This window comes from Mesoplodon densirostris, chromosome 17 (assembly GCF_025265405.1).
Source record: "Mesoplodon densirostris isolate mMesDen1 chromosome 17, mMesDen1 primary haplotype, whole genome shotgun sequence".
Taxonomy (NCBI): domain Eukaryota; kingdom Metazoa; phylum Chordata; class Mammalia; order Artiodactyla; family Ziphiidae; genus Mesoplodon; species Mesoplodon densirostris.
The window spans coordinates 2294420-2313862 of NC_082677.1; the positions used below are offsets into that span (position 1 = coordinate 2294420).

The 19443-nt window shown below is 40.5% G+C and overlaps 1 protein-coding gene across 3 annotated transcripts in view; it reads left to right on the forward strand.

Annotated features, from left to right (window-relative positions):
• SGCG (sarcoglycan gamma) overlaps positions 1-18585 on the forward strand; it is a 44540-nt gene extending 25955 nt beyond the window's left edge. The window contains exons 6-9 of one of the 3 annotated variants that reach the window (XM_060079589.1): positions 5097-5216; positions 9013-9085; positions 15107-15230; positions 17791-18585. In XM_060079589.1, coding sequence (XP_059935572.1) covers positions 5097-5216; positions 9013-9085; positions 15107-15230; positions 17791-17967 — 494 coding nt within the window. In that variant the 3' untranslated portion in view covers positions 17968-18585. The other 2 variants (XM_060079592.1, XM_060079591.1) reach the window with 2 other exon arrangements.
• The last annotated feature ends 858 nt before the right edge of the window (positions 18586-19443 follow it).

Below are 19443 nucleotides of genomic sequence, written 5' to 3' on the forward strand. Positions count from 1 at the left end.
AAAGAAAGAATATCGATGGAAGAAATAACAAAAGAGCAAACAGCTGGTGAAAGGAATATACCTTCTGTACACCATCAACACTTTATAGCTTTGCTAAATCTAAGAAATTGGTTGGCTCTTCAGATTATGGGGAAATAGATGACAAGTGTACTACCAACACAGGCAGGTAACTTTCCGTGTCCCCCTTTTTTAATGGCTGTTGTTACAGAACAATAATGTTACATTGGAAGGTACAGCCATATCTTAACTTTATGATTCCTCTTTATTACAGTAATACATGAGTTTCATAGTCTGTGTGCTGATTTAATCTTTATAACTTTTTCTGAATGATAAATTGTATTTCTCTTTTGCTTAGAAGCTTGTTTTATGACCAAGTCCAGTGAAATTCTCAATAAATCTAGAGATGAACCTGAGCTTACACAGCATACATGTTCGTGAAACTTGTCTAAACCAAATCATATTTCTTTATAAATTATATTGTATTATGAATTGTGTCTACCATTTCTTAAATTTCTTAAAAATGTTTAACTGACTATAGTTTTTAAATGTTTGAGGGATTTTTACCCATCTTTTGTCATTCATTCAACAAACATTTACTGAATGACTATGTGCTACTTTCTATATGCTGTCAAGTAATTAATAACATTTAGAGTGTGTAATTATTTTTTGGGAGTTCCAAAAGTAAAAGATTCATTTTATATTCTTCTGAAAATGATTTAACACAAATACTCATTTTCACATTTAATTTTTTGCTAAGTGTGGAGTTTCATATATAGAGGAGTTAAAGATAACATAAATCTGTCTCCAATTTCGTAGATGAAATAATGGAAGCACTGAAAAGCTAATTTTCTCAAAAACACACAGCTCATTAGTAGAGAAGCCAAACCAGGAGTCACCTTAGGACTTGCTTCTCCATCAGGGGTGTTTCCACCACCCTCCCTCTCTACTCAGATTTCATTAAATCATTGCACACCAGGAATGGTCCTTGTTTCTGCAAATAATGGTGGTGTTTTTGTCACCAAGGAATTCACTTTAAAAAAAAGTTTCCCATCAGAATTACTTTAAACTGTTAACCTCAAATTCTGAGTTTTAACCTTAGTGTTTCATACCTGAAGTAGAGTTAAAATAAGTGATTTCTATTAAACCTTTGGTTGGAAAGCCTCTGCTATATTGAGAATCCTGAACTAGGAAATATTCAACTCACCAGATCCAAGATGATTTTCAGTAAATGACTTCCCACAATCACACTCATTCCAGCCTCACATTTCCTGGAAGAAGTTAAATTTAGCCAATCTGGATATTAAAATGTGATTTATGTGAACTAGACAAAGTAATCCCATTTAGTTAAATGAATAATTGTTTATTACTAAGCCCACTGAAAAAATTGGCAACCAATACAATCAAAGCCAAAAGTCTTAAATTCCAAAAAAAATCAAACATAGGAGAGCAAGCATCAACAGCTAGCATCTCAAATCTTGGAACTAAAAGACAACAAATTGTGAACAACAGGGGAATCTTACTAGTTATAAATGCAGCTCTGGTTACTACAGTCAATGTTCTTTTGACTTCGAATAATAGAAACCAATTCTGGTTAGCTTCAAAATAAGACTTTTTAGCTGAATGGGGTCAATTTTGGCAATTCCTATTTCCCTGAAATTTTCTGTTTCATCTAGGTTTTCAAATTTATTTGTATAGAAGTCTACATAGTACTCTCTTTTTGTTTTTTTAATTTCTTCCATTTCAATGGCATTATTTTAATGGCTACATAATATTCCAAGGAATATATATATATATATATAATTGTAAATATAATTATAAAATTATATTGTAAATATATTTATTGTAAATACAGTATAATTATTGTATATATACAATAATATTATTGTACATTTAATATATATATATATATATATACACACACACACACACACAATAATTTGATTATGTAATACTCAAAAATTGGAGTTAGGTTATTCCATTCAGTCAATGACACAGTTCTTAATTCAGGCCACTCATATATTTAGGAGGTATTCAATAAATACTTGTTGAATGAATGAATGGAGGAATGAATAAAAGACTGTGTAGGAAGGGATGGGCTGGAAAGCCAGCTTAAGTGTGGGAGAGAGTTCTAGGAGATGGGGTGGGGGAAGATGGCCTGTCCAGGGTGCTCCAGAGTGGACAAGGGTTCAAGTATAAGTCTGAGCCACAGCTGTGAGGGATTTGGGGTCATGAGTGGAAACAAACTCAAAATTTCTTAGGTAAACAGAAGAGAGAAATTCAATAAAGAAAGTCAGGAGTACAAAACAAGGGGTTAGCATCACTGTTCACAATAGTCAAAACATAGAAACAACCTGTGTCTATAGACAGATGAATGAATAAGATGTGGTATACACACACACACAAAATATAGATATATACATTGTGTATATATATACAGTGGAATACTACTCAGTCATGAAAAAGAAGGAAATAATGCCATTTGCAGCAACATGGATGGAGCTAGGGATTATCATACTAAGTGAAGTAAGTCAGACAGAGAAAGACAAATATATGATATCACTTATATGTGGAATCTAAAATATGACACAAATGAACTTATCTATGAAACAGAAGCAGACTCACAGACATAGAGAACAGACTGCGGTTGCCGAGGGGGTGGGGGAAGAATATGAAAAAGAATATATTTATAACTGAATCACTTTGCTGTACAGCAGAAATTAATACAACATTGTAAATCAATTATACTTCAATAAAATAAAATTTTAAAAAACAGTGTTTTTAAAACTTGGTGTTTTAAAACTACCTAGAATCTCGCATTCTCCCTTCATCAGGGAAACATGAACTCTTCCAGGTCAGCCCAGACATCCTCTTCCCTGAGGTATCATCCCTGACCCCCCAGGAGGGACAGGAATTCCTTGTCAGGGTTCTCACTGGACACTGTCCATGCTTGTATCACAGCACTTATCAAATTGCCCTGGGACTAGACTTATATGCTTTTTTCTTCAGTGGACTATGAAATCCTATAAGTTGTGAACTGCATCTCTTTTATATAGCCTCAATTCTTAGCACAAAACCTTGAACATAAAAGCATACAATAAATTTGTGTTGAATGGAAGAGGCTCACTTTCCTGAATATTCTTTGATTTGAGGATTTATGTAGCTTTGTTACTCATGAAAATTATGCAGCTAAACTCATTTGTTGAATATTTCATCAATGTATATGAAACAATGGTTACAGAAAAAATGTCATTTAGTTTAACCACTTTCACTTGATAAATTCTCCTCGAATTGTCATATGAATCTCCAATGAGCTAAACAGTGAACTCTTATTGGATAAATTAGTCCAGTTTTTTTCTCTTGATTCTAAACTCAAATAACTTCAAATTCATCACTTAATGCAAATCAGTGTTTGTATGATAAATATGTAAGATATATCAGTGACCCAGAAGAGGTAAATAGTGACACTGAATCACAGGATAACTGAGTTTGGGTGAAAGCCCAGGAGAGCAAAAATACAGGCAACTATCAAAAAATAAAGCCAGGCTTCCTTAAGAGAAAGGAGATAAAACATAGAGAAAAAAATGTGTTCCACTTTGTAACATGTGCACACACACACACACACACACACACACATTTAAATGAAGAATCATTGGAAGATTCTGAGGCACAAATTAGTGAAAAAACATAAGAATATGTTGCTGACAATATCCAAAATGGATTAATGTATTAGTTGAAAAGCTTCTATTTAATTTCTAGCAGGTACCAATCAACTTGAATGAGTACTGTGAGGGACACAGGGACACATACACAAAATCTGCAAGTATCCATTTCACAATAAACTTACTTTTCTAGATAAGAAAATAGAACTAACAAAAGAATGAAGGAACACTTGTAGTTCCTTAAGCAAATGCTGAGCGCTATGTTCTAGAGAGATGAATCCATTATGCTGCTAAGGTTAGAAGGACAGGAAGCATGGAGAAATCAGAAAACATAAAATGATGGATACCCAAGTGTACCAATGAGAGACATTGAACAAGATCTCACACGCTGAAGGTACAGCGTCCCCAGTGCCTGGCACACAGAAGCACACATTAAACATCTGCTGAGTACAGTCGTAATTTAAAAGCCAGTGGGTCAGAGATTGGGATTGGCGTATATACACTAATAGGTCTAAAGTAGATAACTGATAAGAACCTGCTGTATGGCAAAAACGAACAAACAAACAGAAAAAGGTCATGTGAAAGGAGTAAGCTTGGAGGAGAAAGTGATGCCCTGTTCCTGAAGTAGAAAGAAGGGCTGGAGAAGACAGAAGTGCCTGAGATGAAGGTGAAGGGCAGGAACTTGAGCGTGTGTTTCCATGGTGATGTCTCTTTGCTCCATGGAGTAGGAGGTGAGGATCAGGGCAGAGACAAGAATCCGAGTTTGACTCATTCATTGTCTGCATTAACTTTGGCCATTGAAGGAAGCCATTCATAAGATGGTCTTTCACAAATCTCACATTTCAGAATATAAACTCCTCCGTTGGTTAATACTCAAAAGAATACCAGTTTCAGTAATCTGCATAGAAGAATCATATTATTTGGGGCAAGTTTTAAAAACCTGAAAAAATTAATTTTTATATAATTCATTCATACATTTTTTTGGGGGTTTTTTTGTTTTTTTTTTTTTGCAGTATGCGGGCCTCTCACTGTTGTGGCCTCTCCCATTGTGGAGCACAGGCTCCGGACGCACAGGCTCAGCGGCCATGGCTCACGGGCCCTGCCGCTCCGCAGCATGTGGGATCTTCCCGAACCAGGGCACGAACCCGTGTCTCCTGCATCGGCAGGTGGACTCTCACCCACTGAGCCACCAGGGAAGCCCCATACATATGTTTGATATAGATCAACATACATGTGACCTACATTAATTTTAATAATATAATGGATTTAGGCTTAGGACTTAAAATTTAATCACAGAATCAAAAAAAATTACTGGTAACAAATCTTAAATGTTTAGTGATTTGGTACCACTGGGTCCCATGGCATGTGTAAAAGTAGAGCTTTTAACACTGCATAGACTACACACTTTATAATAAAATGTTTTAATTCATTCTTTAGGTCCCAAAATGGTAGAGGTCCAGAGTCAACAGTTTCAGATCAACTCCAAGGACAGCAAGCCACTGTTTACTGTTGATGAAAAGGCAGTTGTGGTTGGTACGGATAAACTTCGAGTAACTGGTATGTAGTAGCTCTTTATTTTTAATTAAGGCATAATTGACAAACAACATGAGTTTCAGGTGTACAACATAAGGATTCAATATTTGTATATATTGTGAAATGATCCACACAATAAGTCTAATTAACGTCCATCAGCACACATACTTAAAATTTTTTTCTTGTGACAAGAACTTTTTTTTTTTTTTTTATGGCTGTGTTGGGTCTTCGTTTCTGCGCGAGGGCTTTCTCTAGCTGTGGCGAGCGGGGGCCGCTCTTCATCGTGGTGCGCGGGCCTCTCTCGTTGTGGAGCACAGGCTCTAGAGCGCAGGCTCAGTAGTTGTGGTGCACAGGCCCAGTTGCTCCGCGGCATGTGGGATCTTCCCAGACCAGGGCTCAAACCCATGTCCCCTGCATTGGCAGGCAGATTCCAACCACTGCGCCACCAGGGAAGCCTGAGAACTTTTACGATCTACTTTCTTAGCAACTTGCAAATACACAATATGTGGTAACTGTAGTCACCATACTATATATCACATCCCCGTGACTGATTTGTCTTATAACTGGAAGTTTGTACCTTTGACCACCTCCACCCATTTTGTCCACCTCCCAACACTCACTTCTTGCAACCATCAATCTGTTCCCTACGTCTGTGAGTTCAGTTTTTGTTTTGTGGTTGTTTGTTTTTTAGATTCCACGTATCAGTGAGATCATATAGTACTTATCTTTCTCTGACTTTTTTCACTGAGCATAATTCCCTCGAGGTTCATCCATGTTGTTGCAAATGGCAGGATTTCCTTCTTTTCCTGGTTGAATAATATTCCGTTGTGTATATACCACATCTTCTGTATCCATTCATCTGTAGTAACTCTTAAGAAAAACAGTATCCCATGGAGGGCACTTCTGCAAAAGCAAACTGTAGTTTTGGCAAGTTTACTGTGGAATATTTCAGGCTGATAAGAAAAAGGACCGTAGTTTGAATTTGTTGACTTTTCTTCATGGCATTTCTTTTGAAATTCTTTGATACTCTCTTAGAAGAATGAAATCTTCCCCACAAGTCTTTACCCACTCTTTTTTCACCACCATATTGTTTCCTTTTATCTCTTTCCAATTGGTATAACCCAAAGGCTTTACACAGAAATAGAAAACTACTACAGCCATCATATAATTCCAACTGTGTTGGGAAAATTGCACCAAAAAACAAAACTTGATTTATTCTTTATGTCATACAATTCCATAGTTGCTACAATGATGGTTAAGTTTTGTTAAATATATAAAATACGAGAAGAATACCTTTATAAACGTTAATTTTTGCAAGTAAATTCCCATTCAAGCTTTTCTCCACTACGTACTATAAAAGTTTGATCTCTGTTTTAAATGGATTGATTTCAAGTAGCCTTTGGAGTTTCTTGGATCAGCAAAAGCAGCAGCAGTTGACAGCCAAGGAAAGAGGAGTGAGAAGTGACAGAGAACCAGGTCACTCTGGGGGCAGAGAAAGAGAATTCAATGCTTGGCTGTACACTCGTCCCTCTGGCCACTTGCCCTGAGCATGGGGCGTAAGGGAAGGGACTCAGTGGTCTTTCTTTAAGGCGGCCCCTCCGGATTCCTGACTTGCAGTACATCCTGATCTGAACACACATCAAGAAGTGCTTTCTTGCTGTTGCCTTTGTCTCAAGAACGCAAAGAGTAACGTGAAATCCCTCGTCCATTCTTAAACAGCTGCCATATATACTCTAGTCAACGGGGAAACTGAAAAATCATTTTAAAATCAAATTCATGGAGGAGATTAAACAATTTCACCACCCCAGTTTGAAACTGATCTCGGCCTTCAGCAGTCTCATTTTTCCCCCTAAAAATAGAATTGTCACCAAGTGACCAAAATCAGCAGGTCTCTTTTACTAACCCCAGTTGCAGAGCATGTTGTTGGAGCAGCATCAAAATGTCATCTTCAAAAAAAAATATTTTATCCCGTTGCCAGAACTGGCTTCTGGAAGATGATGCATGGTTGGGTACTTCAGTTCCTTGGCAGTGATTCGCTAGGCGGGGTCCATTCCCCAACATTTAGGAAGGAAAACAGGGCCCTGTAAGAGTATCCAGTCTCATCACTAAGGGGAAAGACACAATCTAGCAATAAGGCAGTTCAATCCCTTCATCCTTCTCTCATTAGCTAAATGGGATTACATATGTCACAAGTGACGACGCAGAAATTCTGGAGTCACCCACAAAGCCACCCACAAAAGAGGACCTGGAAAGTAAGGTTTCAGCCACTGAAGAAGAAGTGAAGGTAAACACAGGTGGTGAGCCCATGTCCCTTAAAGATGTGAAGATGGATCTCTAGCAGCTGCTTAGAGAGCACCACACCCTTCAAGCACATGCTCGACACATCTGGCTCCGGACCCAGTCATGCAGCTCTGTGGACAGTTGATGACTTGCTCCATCAGTTAACAGCCCTTCAGCTGAAAGGAACAAAAGGCCCAGTTAAAACTGGCGTCAACTCTAAGGACATACATGATCCCACAGGAGGTCTCCAGGCTGATTCATTCGGTGTTTTCCTCCAGCTCTGCTTCTTTCCTGACTTTCACCTTTCAGTGGTGGTGAATGGTCCCATCAATTCCAAGGGTCACTTCCTTGTGCAGTGACTTCTCCAGACTTCCATAAGAGGACCTTGATGGCCTCTGGGGGTCTGCGCTCCTTAAGTTGTCCTTCCAGCCTAAATTCTCCTCGTATTGCTTGCATTTCTCTCTCTCTTTTTTTTTTTTTTTTTTTTTTTTTTTTGCGGTACACGGGCCTCTCACTGTTGTGGCCTCTCCCATTGCGGAGCACAGGCTCCGGACGCTCAGGCTCAGCGGCCATGGCTCACGGGCCCAGCCGCTCTGCGGCATGTGGGATCTTCCCAGACTGGGGCACGAACCCGTGTCCCCTGCATTGGCAGGCAGACTCTCAGCCATTGTGCCACCAGGGAAGCCCTGGTTTGTAATTTTGAAATTTCATTTTGTACTGACTGGTGGAGCCCAAGACAAGGGTGTGGTCTAGGCCAGGCAGAAGGACCTAGGTAAATCATGATGAGCACTTATCTGTGAATAACCCTGCTGTGCATAGGTTAAAAGTGTGGGCTTTGAAGTCAAATCACAGGCCGGCCACTTAGCTGTGTAACTCTAGGCAAGTTAATTAACCTTTCTGTTCCTCAGTTTCCTCTTCAGTAAAATGGGAAAATAATCATACCTGCCTTGTAGGGTTCTGAGTACTAAGCAAGTTAGGATATATCACCTTCGAATCTCTGCACCCTAACCCAATACCCACACCGTGTCTTGCACATAATTAGGTTCTCAGACTAACCAGACAACTGGGAACATACTGATTTGTACAAATTAGAAAGTCAATTTTAAATATTCAAAATTTGGATTTTTCTATAAATTTCCTGATGTGCCTTAAGAACAGATGACACAAGATACAATTTTTACACATAAAATCTAGAGAGTGAATCAAATTACTATTACCGAAAATATATGGACTTAATGCAGTTTTCAACTGAAATTTCTTTCAATTTGAGGGCTAATATTGCTTTCTGGTTTTAAAATAAGCCTGGGTATTTGTAACTGCTTTAAAAATCGTATTTTGTTATAGACATCTAATGAAATCATGGTATCCTTGGAAAAGCAGGAAAGCAGTTATACCTATTTTTTTCCTGCAACTCAAACACCTGTACGAATTCAGCAACGATCAGAACCTACGTGTCCTGTAATATGCAGTATAAATGCTCGATTTGTTGGCTGTTGTTTACTTTACTTTTGTAAAAGCTTCATCTTTGGTTTGTGTTTAGGGCCTGAAGGGGCTCTTTTTGAACATTCAGTGGAGACGCCCCTCATAAAACCGGACCCAACCCAGGACCTTAGGTAAGAATTTTGTTCAAGTATAAACTCTCTTATAGAAGATAACCTGGTTATGTGCTAGAATAACACGTTAGCAGATATTACCAGGTTGTTTCTTATTCCATTAGTTGTCTTTATTCTGATGAACTTCCGCCCATAACAAGGCATTTCTTACAAAAATCCAAAGGAGGTTAGAAGTCCTACTGTATGTCCCGTCCTTTTGTCTCTGAGCTCTTTACTAGCCCTGCCCCTGCCCCAGTGCAGCCTGTACTGTTCCAATAGCTGTTCCTGCCTCCAGAAAATCTGAGGGACTTGGCTAAATGCAGCTATTTTATTTATTTTTTCTGATTTTTAAAATTGTGGTAAAATACACATATAAAATTTATCATCTTAACCATTTTTAAGTGTACAGTTCAGAACATATTTATACTTTACATACTTTAAAAGAATTTTTTTCTTTTCCATATGGTTTATCACAAGATATTGAATATAGTTCCCTGTGCTATACAGTAGGACCTTATTGTCTATTCATTCTATATATAATAGTTGGCATCTGCTAATCCCAACCTCCTAATCCATCCCTCCCAAACCCTACCTGCCCCTTGGCAACCACAAGTCTGTTCTCTATGTCTGTGAGTCTGTTTCAGTTTCGTAGATAAGTTCATTTGTGTATACTTTAGATTCAAAATATAAGTGATATTATATGGTATTTGTCTTTCTCTTCCTGACTTACTTCACTTAGTATGATAATCTCTGTGTCCATCCAAGTAGCAGCAAATGGCATTATTTCATTCTTTTTTATGGCTGAGTAATATTCCATTGTCTATAGGTACTGCATCTTCTTTATCCGTTCCTCTGTCAATGGACATTTAGGTTGCTTCCATGTCTTGGCTATTGTGCATAATGCTGCTATGGACATGGGGGTGTAAATGCAGCTATTTTAAATGTTTCATTGATTCCACATCAGCCAGAGTAAAGTCCAGAATGCTACTGGGGCACTTGACTTGTGACCTAGACTCCTTGGGGCTCTCTAGGTTGGCACCCTGGGGGCCTCCTGCCTCACCTGTCCTGAAACTGAGCCACCGCCAGGCCCCGACTCCACACTTGCACACACGTTGTCCCACCTGACTGGGGTGCCCTCCTTCCCTTGGAGATGCCACGAATATCTGCTTGTCCTCACACTTCAGGTCACATGCCATAGGGTTATGATTCATGTGGTCCACAAACCCTTCGTTTTTCCCTGAAGAGCATCAGCTGAGGCAAAACATTTGCACGTTTTAGTGAAAGAGGATGGTGTCTTATATGGGCTTGAAATTTGCAAAAGGCATTCTTTTTTTTTTTTTTTTTTCTTTTTGCGTTATGTGGGCCTCTCACTGTTGTGGCCTCTCCCGTTGCGGAGCACAGGCTCCGGATGCGCAGGCCCAGCGGCCATGGCTCACGGGCCCAGCCGCTCCGCGGCATATGGGATCCTCCCAGACCGGGGCACGAACCCGTATCCCCTGCATCGGCAGGCGGACTCTCAACCACTGCGCCACCAGGGAGGCCCCTCAAAAGGCATTCTTAAACATTTCAATTTACATTACATTTTTTAAATAGGTGCACTGTTAGTAGAGACAAGAAAGTTATAAAACCGAGAGCTTGACGGATTCATATAGGCAAAAAAAGTTGATATATCTTTTTTTCAACTGTGGCAAAATGCACATAATATAAAATTTACCATCTTAACCACTTTCAAGTGTACCATTCAAAAGTCTAAGGTACGCTTATTGTTGTGCAGCCATCCCCTGCCTCCATCCCCAGCATTCTTTACATTTTGCAAAACTGAAACTCTGTTTTTAATTAACATTAAAAACTGCACCAAGTCTATAAACCAATAGTGATAAAAAAAGAGAGAGAGAGAAACTACACTGAAGATATTAATGGCATAAAAACACTGATGGAAAAAAAATCTTGCTGAAGATGAGCTTACTAAAAGAAGAAGAAAAAGGCAAATGAATAAGGAATTGAACTACCATGAGGAAGAATTAGCAGCCACTTCAAGTTACCCCTGAAACTCCAAGTAGTAGAGCAAAGCAAAGAGATTTTAAAACAGGTATGAATAAAAGGCTCAAAGAGAAAAAAAAAAAAAAACTTGAATACAAAGGTAAGGCAAAGACAAGATGAAAACGGAATATTTGGAAAATAACAAAAAGAAGTTCTAGGAATGAGAGATTGAGTAATTAAAATCAGTGGCAGGGCTTCCCTGGTGGCGCAGTGGTTGAGAGTCCGCCTGCGAATGCAGGGGATGTGGGTTCGTGCCCCGGTCTGGGAGGATCCCATGTGCCGCGGAGCGGCTGGGCCTGTGAGCCATGGCCGCTGAGCCTGAGCGTCCGGAGCCTGTGCTTCACAACGGGAGAGGCCGCAGCAGTGGGAGGCCTGCGTACCACAAAAAAAAAAAAAAAAAAAAAAAAAAAATATCAGTGGCAGCCAGAACTTGGTTTCTCACACCATTCTCCAACAAAAGGAATCAGCATTCTTTGGAGAAATCCTTGGCTCATTCTAGGACTGGGAAGGTAGGTGAATTTAGAGCATCTTATAGCCAATAAGTAAGAAGTACTCAAAAATCCAAACAATGAGGGTATGTCAGAAGGAACACAGGAGTCAACTGAAGGTTGGCAGGTATCAAATCTCCATGATTTTTAGATTCATTTTAAAAAATAACAATGTTTATATGGAAGAAATTACATCTTTTGCAGATACTTAAATGTATGATAAAACATTTAGATGTTAAAATATGTAATGGGTGCCTCGTTTTTCAAAATTCTTTTAAGACAGCCATGAAGAGCACTGCTTGGTTTTCTGTTCTACCAAGTTTTAGAATGTGTGGGTTTCGGGGATGAACATACTCAGTTTTACCAAACTTGGCCAACGTACACCTCAGAGTGCTTGCAGTGATGTCTAATTCATGAGCAGTGAGAGTTTGTCTCTCCTCACATTTTTACCAATATTTGGCACTGTCAGAGTTTATGATAGTTTTCATCCTGATGTGTGTTATATTGTGTTACTTTACTTTTTGTTTCCCTGATGACTAGTGTGGTTAAGCATCTTTCATATTTTTATTTTGTTATTAAGGTTGCTTCTTCTGTGAATTGACTCTTCATCTCTTTGCTTCTTTAATTACTTTTTAAAATGGATTTGTAGGGATTAAAATATATACATATTCAGAATATTAGCCTTTTTCCTATTATATTTCTATTAATTTTTAATGTTTATATACTGAAATTTATTAATCATTTCTTTTATGACTTCTGGATTTTAAGCCATAATTAAAAGACTTTCCCTACATGAAGAGAAACTCGTCAGCCACGTTTCTTGTATGGCTTTCTCTCTTACATTTGGATCGCTGATGCATTTGGAGTTTATTCTTGTATGAGGTACAGATACAAAAATCTGGGTCTAATTTTCTCTCTTCCAACTGGCCAACCAGGTGCCAGCAATTGCATTATTATGTAACTGCCACTACAATTTGAAATGTAACCTTTATCATATGTAAGATCTCCCTGTGCATCTGGGTCTGTTTCTGCAGTTTCTACTCTATCCTGCTCAGCTGTCTATTCAGGTCCAAGTACCAACTTTGTTACTTAAATAAACTTTAAAAGATATTTCAGTGTCTGGTAGGGCTAGCCACACACAGACACACATACACACACACACGTACACATACATACATATATACACAAACACATGTACACATACACATACGTACACATACGTACACACGTACAATATACATATACATATATATACACACATGCACACACGTACACATACAAACACATATACACACATACATATGCATACACACACACATATACACACACCCAAAACACACACATATACATACATACACACATGAATACATACACAATACACACAAACACAGAACACACACATACACACACTTGCAGCTTTTCCCTTTCACCGTTTCTGTCTGCTGTTGCTTATTTTTCCACATGAACGTGAGTTCTTTGATATCCGACCACTGTTGAATGCGTTCACAGAGCGGTGCACCTCAGAGCATTCTAATCTCAGCCGTTTGGGTAACGTGTCTACACCTGTGCTGCACTGAAACGTTTCACCTTCAGGGATAGAAATGACACAAAGGGGACGAAGGTTGCTCTCCCAGGAGCATCGCAGTCTAATGCCGTTAACAGCTAGTCACTGGGCCTGTTGAGGTCGTTTGCGGTTTGAGAACTGGTCTTTGAAGCAGACTCACCCTCACCAGGGTCCCTGAAACAGGCCCGACCTGTGCAGTTGCTCACCCATCCACCTCCCTCCCCTGCCTCCCCTCCCCTTTCTTTCATCAGTCCTGGCAGGAGAAATGCAGGCAGTTAGCAAAGTCAGAAGGGGCCTGCGATCAGCAGACCAGGCTCATGAAGATACAGCGTGTTTCCCCAACACCTAAACCCAACAGAATTTGACCGATAAATTCTAGGAATGTCTCTGTTTCCTCGCACTCAAAGTAATATTTTAAAATGTGTAACAGATCAGATCTTACATACTGAGATGTACATAAGGAAGCTTTGTTTTCCATAACAAATAGTGGTAGACAAGAAACTTGCTGATCAAAGGGAACAATCCACCTGATTTAAAAGTCAATCAATACTACTCAGCCATAAAAAAGAATGAAATGATGCCATTTGCAGCAACATGGATGCAACTAGAGATTATCATACTAAGTGAAGTAAATCAGACAAAGAAAGACAAAAACCATATATCACTTATATGTGGAATCTAAAATATGACACAAATGAACTTATCTACAAAACAGAAACAGCCTCACAGACATAGAGAAGAGACTGGCGGTTGCCAAGGGGGAGGGGGGTGGAGGAGGGATGGATTGGGAGTTTGAGATTAGCAGGTGCAAACTTATATATAGAATGGATAAAAACAAGGCCCTACTGTATAGCACAGGGAACTATATTCAATATCCTATGATAAACCATAATGGAAAGGAATATTAAAAATAATATATGTATGTATAACTGAGTCACTTGGCTGTACAGCAGAAATTAACACAGCATTGTAAATCAACTAGACTTCAATTTTAAAAAATTGTAAAAGTCGATCAAACACTCAGTCAACTCAGCAGCAAATTCATTACCAGGCGCTTCTCTCCTCTTAAACATTACCCTTTCTGTCTCTTACCCACCTCCACCTTGCTGTTACCCTGCAGTGGGAGGGTTTCCATCCTGTTCTCCTTCTTGTGGATCTTTGCACATTTCAAGGAAGTCCCCCTTTCAACTTTTGGTTGAGTCAGATTGGAGCAGCTGAAAAACCTGTCCAGTGATCACGTTGTGCCATCTGGTGGAAACTCAGTCTTTTCCAGGCGGAGGCAAATAAGAGAATTTTTCTGCTCCTGTGTTCCTGGTTCTGTATCTGTGTTTGACTACATCACAAGGAGATGCTAATACATTTTACAAAAACAACGCCAGCGGAGGCCAGTCTCCACCCTGTCAACTCCATTAATTCAGTATTTTTCCAAAAGAAGTCTTTGCATCTGCCCTGTAATCTTCCTAAATGAAAAAAAGAAAAAGAAAAGAAAAGCAAACAACACCTAGAGTCCAAATTTACATCCTATTTTCTGAACGTGTTAGCAAATGTACGCGTTACCCTTAAATTTCTCTTTTTCCCGAAGAAGTTTGTATTTTGGCTAAAAAATAGTTTTCCAGAGATGTTCACCAATAGCATTTTCTTCTGCTGTGGTGTGCCAGAGTGCCAACCATGCCGTCGAAGCTACTGCACAGGGCTAGGACTGTCTAATATTTGCATCTATTTTCAGAGGATGCTAATTTCATAGACTCCATTGATGGGAAATTAAAATTCTTTACTGCACTTTATTTCTGGATTTATCAATGAGTAACGTACTATATGTTAGCATTCAAGAATGAGTGAAAATACCATATACCTTACTGATTATATTTTCTATGCTAAGCCCTTTGTTGGGGGATTCCGGGGGTGGCTGTTTTTTATGCTATTTTTCCTGGTTTCTCTCCCTCATTTCAGACTAGAATCCCCGACACGGAGTCTCAGCATGGACGCCCCGAAAGGCGTTCATATTCAAGCTGCTGCAGGGAAAATGGAGGCCCTTTCCCAGATGGACATCGTTCTTCACAGCAGTGATGGGACAGTGAGTCCAATAGATGGGGGCGGGGTGGGCCTCCCGTTGTACAAGTCCCCTGAGCACTGATGACATGCTTGTCCATTAAGGCATCAGCAGAGTAAATTTATGGTCGTTTGTAAAGAAACATCATGAAAGGCATAGCACAGAAAATGTGAAAGGAAGGAAAAGACAATTTAGCACTGAAAGAAGGACCAAGAAAGGTTAAAATAATTCTCTGTTGGATCCAGACTGCTTTGTTTGGTATTTGTGCTATCAAGTCTCTTGTTATTTTCAGCTTTGAAAAAATACTAGACTTTCAGAGCTTACAGAGAACATCAGTATGCCACTTCCTAGTGATCCAACTTCCCTCAGTAGGGCTGTCACTAGGAGTTACCTGTGACAACCGCCATCTGTTACTGCCAGGGGTGCTCACTCGCACCAAGTTCTGGGTAAGTGAAAATTAAATATGAAAAGTAAGAGCTACAGGAAGAAAAAACCCGGAACCTCAGGTCCAGAAATAAAACATCGCTGATACGAACTGTGGCTATAACGGGCAGCAGGGTACAGGCTCCCCGCTCTTGACCTTTCTAGCGCGAGATCAGTTTGCCAATTACTGTGTGAATTCAGGGATGTTAACAGGCCTCTCTGGGCCTACCCCCTCAGTTGTCAAGTACGGGAGCTAGTGTTTACTTCACAGTGTCACAGGGTTATGAGACCCCAGTGCGGTAAGATAGCTTTGAAATGACACTAATTTAATAGTAAGAGGGAGGTGTTGTTAAGGCAGCTCCTGAGTACACAGGACCCTCGAGGGCAGCCCGCTGGTGGGAAACCAAGGTCATCAGGCGAAGCCCCTGCAGGTTGTAACTTACAAAGTTTTGATGCATGGAGCAGGTAAATGCAAAAGTGGAAGCCAGGAATTTTGGAATCTTATTACTAAATCATAATGTCACTATGTACCGAAAGCATATTGCCTTGAAAAAAATCTATACTGATCTTAGTTTTGAAATAATATTACTTATTTTCATGAATTCGGTGTCATTTTAAAAATAGCACTCAGCCTGACCCGTACTTGAAGTTGATACCCCTTATCACTGGGAGCTAGTTCAAAGTGAAGAGATGTCTGGCCTCCCAGAAAATATTCTCCCAAAAAGGCAAAAGAAGATGAACAAGAAAGCAGTATATGGACCATCAGTGACCAGAGTTTGCCGGAAGGACAGGAAAAAAAATAACTAGAAAAAAATTAACCAATTAACCAGGAAAAAGGAGAGAGGAGAAGCCAACAAGTTAGGGAAAAGCAAAGAACTGGGCAGAACCCAAAGCATTAGACGATAACCTAAATAGGTTCTGCGCTAAAAAAAAAAAACCCACTTGACTTCCTCCTCTGACAGTGACCCAGAGCCCAGGGCAAAGCCTGCCTATCACGCATGTGTACTGTCACCCACCGCTTCCATGAAGAGGTCAGCATCCTGAGAGGGGACACAGACGCAGACGCCAGTTTATTAAAAGCTTGGAGTATACAGGATGAGAGCCACGTAAAACAAAGGAGGGGTCCAACCTTGTTGGCGAGGAAGAACATGGAACCTTCCCAAACATGGTTTAATTCCTTCTGATAAGTGAGTGCCCTGGTCAGGCTTGGCAGCTCTGTGTGACCACACTTATTTTCTTAAGCTGTCAGATTACCAGATCTCAATAAATGGCCATTTGTTTGTATTTCAGTTCAACTAAACCTCGATAGGAACAAAAAAATCCAGTGGCTTTCATCTTATTTTAGTTGTCTGTGTGTCTGCTGCTTTCCTGCATTTAATAGAAGGCAGTAGAGTTTCAAATAATATTTTAAAAGCTGGGGAAGGCTTCCCTGGTGGCACAGTGGTTGAGAGTCCACCTGCCGATGCAGGGGACACGGGTTCGTGCCCTGGTCTGGGAAGATCCCACATGCCACGGAGCGGCTGGGCCCATGAGCCATGGCCGCTGAGCCTGCGCGTCTGGAGCCTGTGCTCTGCAACGGGAGAGGCCACAGCAGTGAGAGGCCCGTGTACCGCAAAAAAAAAAAAAAAAAAAGGCTGGGGAAATGGTTGACAGCTATTAGGATGAATTTAATTGCCTCTCACAGGAAAATAAAATCAGGAGAAATTCCAACAATCACATGTTAAAATGACTAAGATGAATCTACTTCTGTGGCTTGTATCAATACTTTATCCTAATAGGGAGGAGAAGCTGAAGGTCAAAGTGGAACACAAGGTAAATGTGAATCAGGCAAAGAATTGTATGATTTTGGTCAAATAATTCTGAAAGGTCTTCATAAAAGTGTCGCATCGTACAGTTTTCTAGCTCACCTAGCAGAATGAGTAAAAGAAAAAAATGACTTCCCTCCAGTTCCTAAGGACTATTTATCCCCTGCCTGGATGTAAACTAGAAATAGGCTTTTAAAGAATCAGATTAATTGTAATATGATTTCAGTCAAGCCAGGTGCCTACTTCATTTTCTCTGCAGAGGAACAGCGAATTTGTTTGGAACATTTTGAGCATTCAATTTCATGCTTGTTGCGTTCATTCCTCCTTGACCACTTCATCTCTCGTTCTCTCCCAAGCAGCTTGTGCTCGATGCTGAAACCATATGTTTACCCAAGTTGGCTCAGGGGACTCAGGGTCCCGCAAGCAGCTTGCAGGGACTCTACGAAATCTGTGCGTGTCCAGATGGGAAGCTTTACCTGTCTGTGGCCGGCGTGGGTACCACATGCCACGAGAACAGTCACATCTGCCTCTAAACCAGGGGCATCTTCCACAGAGCTACCTGCCTCGTTTCGGTGAGCTTTGGAGTGCTGACCTCAAGCCTTCACACCTGGAGCAACTCGACAAAGTAAAGCTGAGTTGGCACATGGGAAGGAAGTAGGACCTGCTTTTGAAAGGAGTTCAGAAAGAAAAATATACCAGTGCAAGTGTTCCCATGAAACTACGTGATCTCAAAGTGGCGGGTGGACCTTAGACACAAAAGTCAAAGGAATATCAGGAGAATGTGTTGATTCCACTAGACTGATTCATTTCCATCAGAAGCATTGTGACTTTCCCTTTCTTGTACGTGTCGATCTACAGTGGAATATTGAACTGCTGTGTGGAATATCAGCTGTGGGTATCTGACTCCCCATGAGAGTAGCCGTGGTCCTGCTGAGGTGCCGTGAGGTTTTCCTCTGTGTCGCTCAAACCTGTAAGTGCTCTCTTCATTTTAATGCAACGTGTGCCAGGTTTCACAAGAAAATCTTCAAGTTTTGAAGGGATGTTAAGGTTGATTTGATTTTCAATATGTAGTCAGAAGAATAAATTATACAAAACCATGCTTTCTTTATATAGTCAATGAGCAATAAAAATCAACCTACATTTTTCATAGACTTCACAGTTTGTCTTACTTTCTTTAATCCGCATAACTCTTTGAGGTAGGTACTACTTTTCCCCCAGTTACTGGTGATAAAAAAGGTTCAGATGAGACAAGTCACAAGGTCACACAGTATCTGTTAAAATTAAACTAAACTGTGACCCTGCATTTCCACATCGGTTTTAACTTCAGACAACTTTGAACTGTGTCTCATTCCATCCGCGGCACCAATCTACCTGATACCTGCGTAGACGGGCTGGTGCTCACTTGACAAGTGGAGAAACTAAAGTCCAAAGGGGTTTGTCATCCACCAGAATCACACCGCGAGTAGGCAGGAGCTCCCAGCTGCCCCGCAGGCATGCTCACCTGATGGGACAGGTGAGGCACCAGGTGGAACCTCATGGAGTCAGCCTCTTACACTCACCGTCGGCTGTGTGATTTGTATTTGCATCTGGTGGGCACACTGAACCCCTGAGCACGTTGGTTTTGTAGAGGCCACTCACTCACTCTGTAAAATACCCTTTGGCACCCAGAGCCGTGGGTGTCGGTTTTGGTTTGTGGTTTACCAGTTGTTAGCATTAGAATCCCCACATGGCACAAGACATGGTGGGACCAACAGCACTGCAGCTTTGGGTTTTTTTAAAATTAATTTATTATTTATTTTTGGCTGCGTTGGGTCTTTGTTGCAGCGCGCGGGCTTTCTCTAGTTGCGGCGAGCGGGGGCTACTCTTTGTTGCGGTGCGCAGGCTTCTTATTGCAGTGGCTTCTCTTGTTGTGGAGCAGGGCTCTAGGCGTGTGGGCCTCAGTAGTTGCAGCACGCAGGCTCAGTAGTTGTGACTCGCGGGCCCCAGAGCGCAGGCTCAGTAGTTGTGGT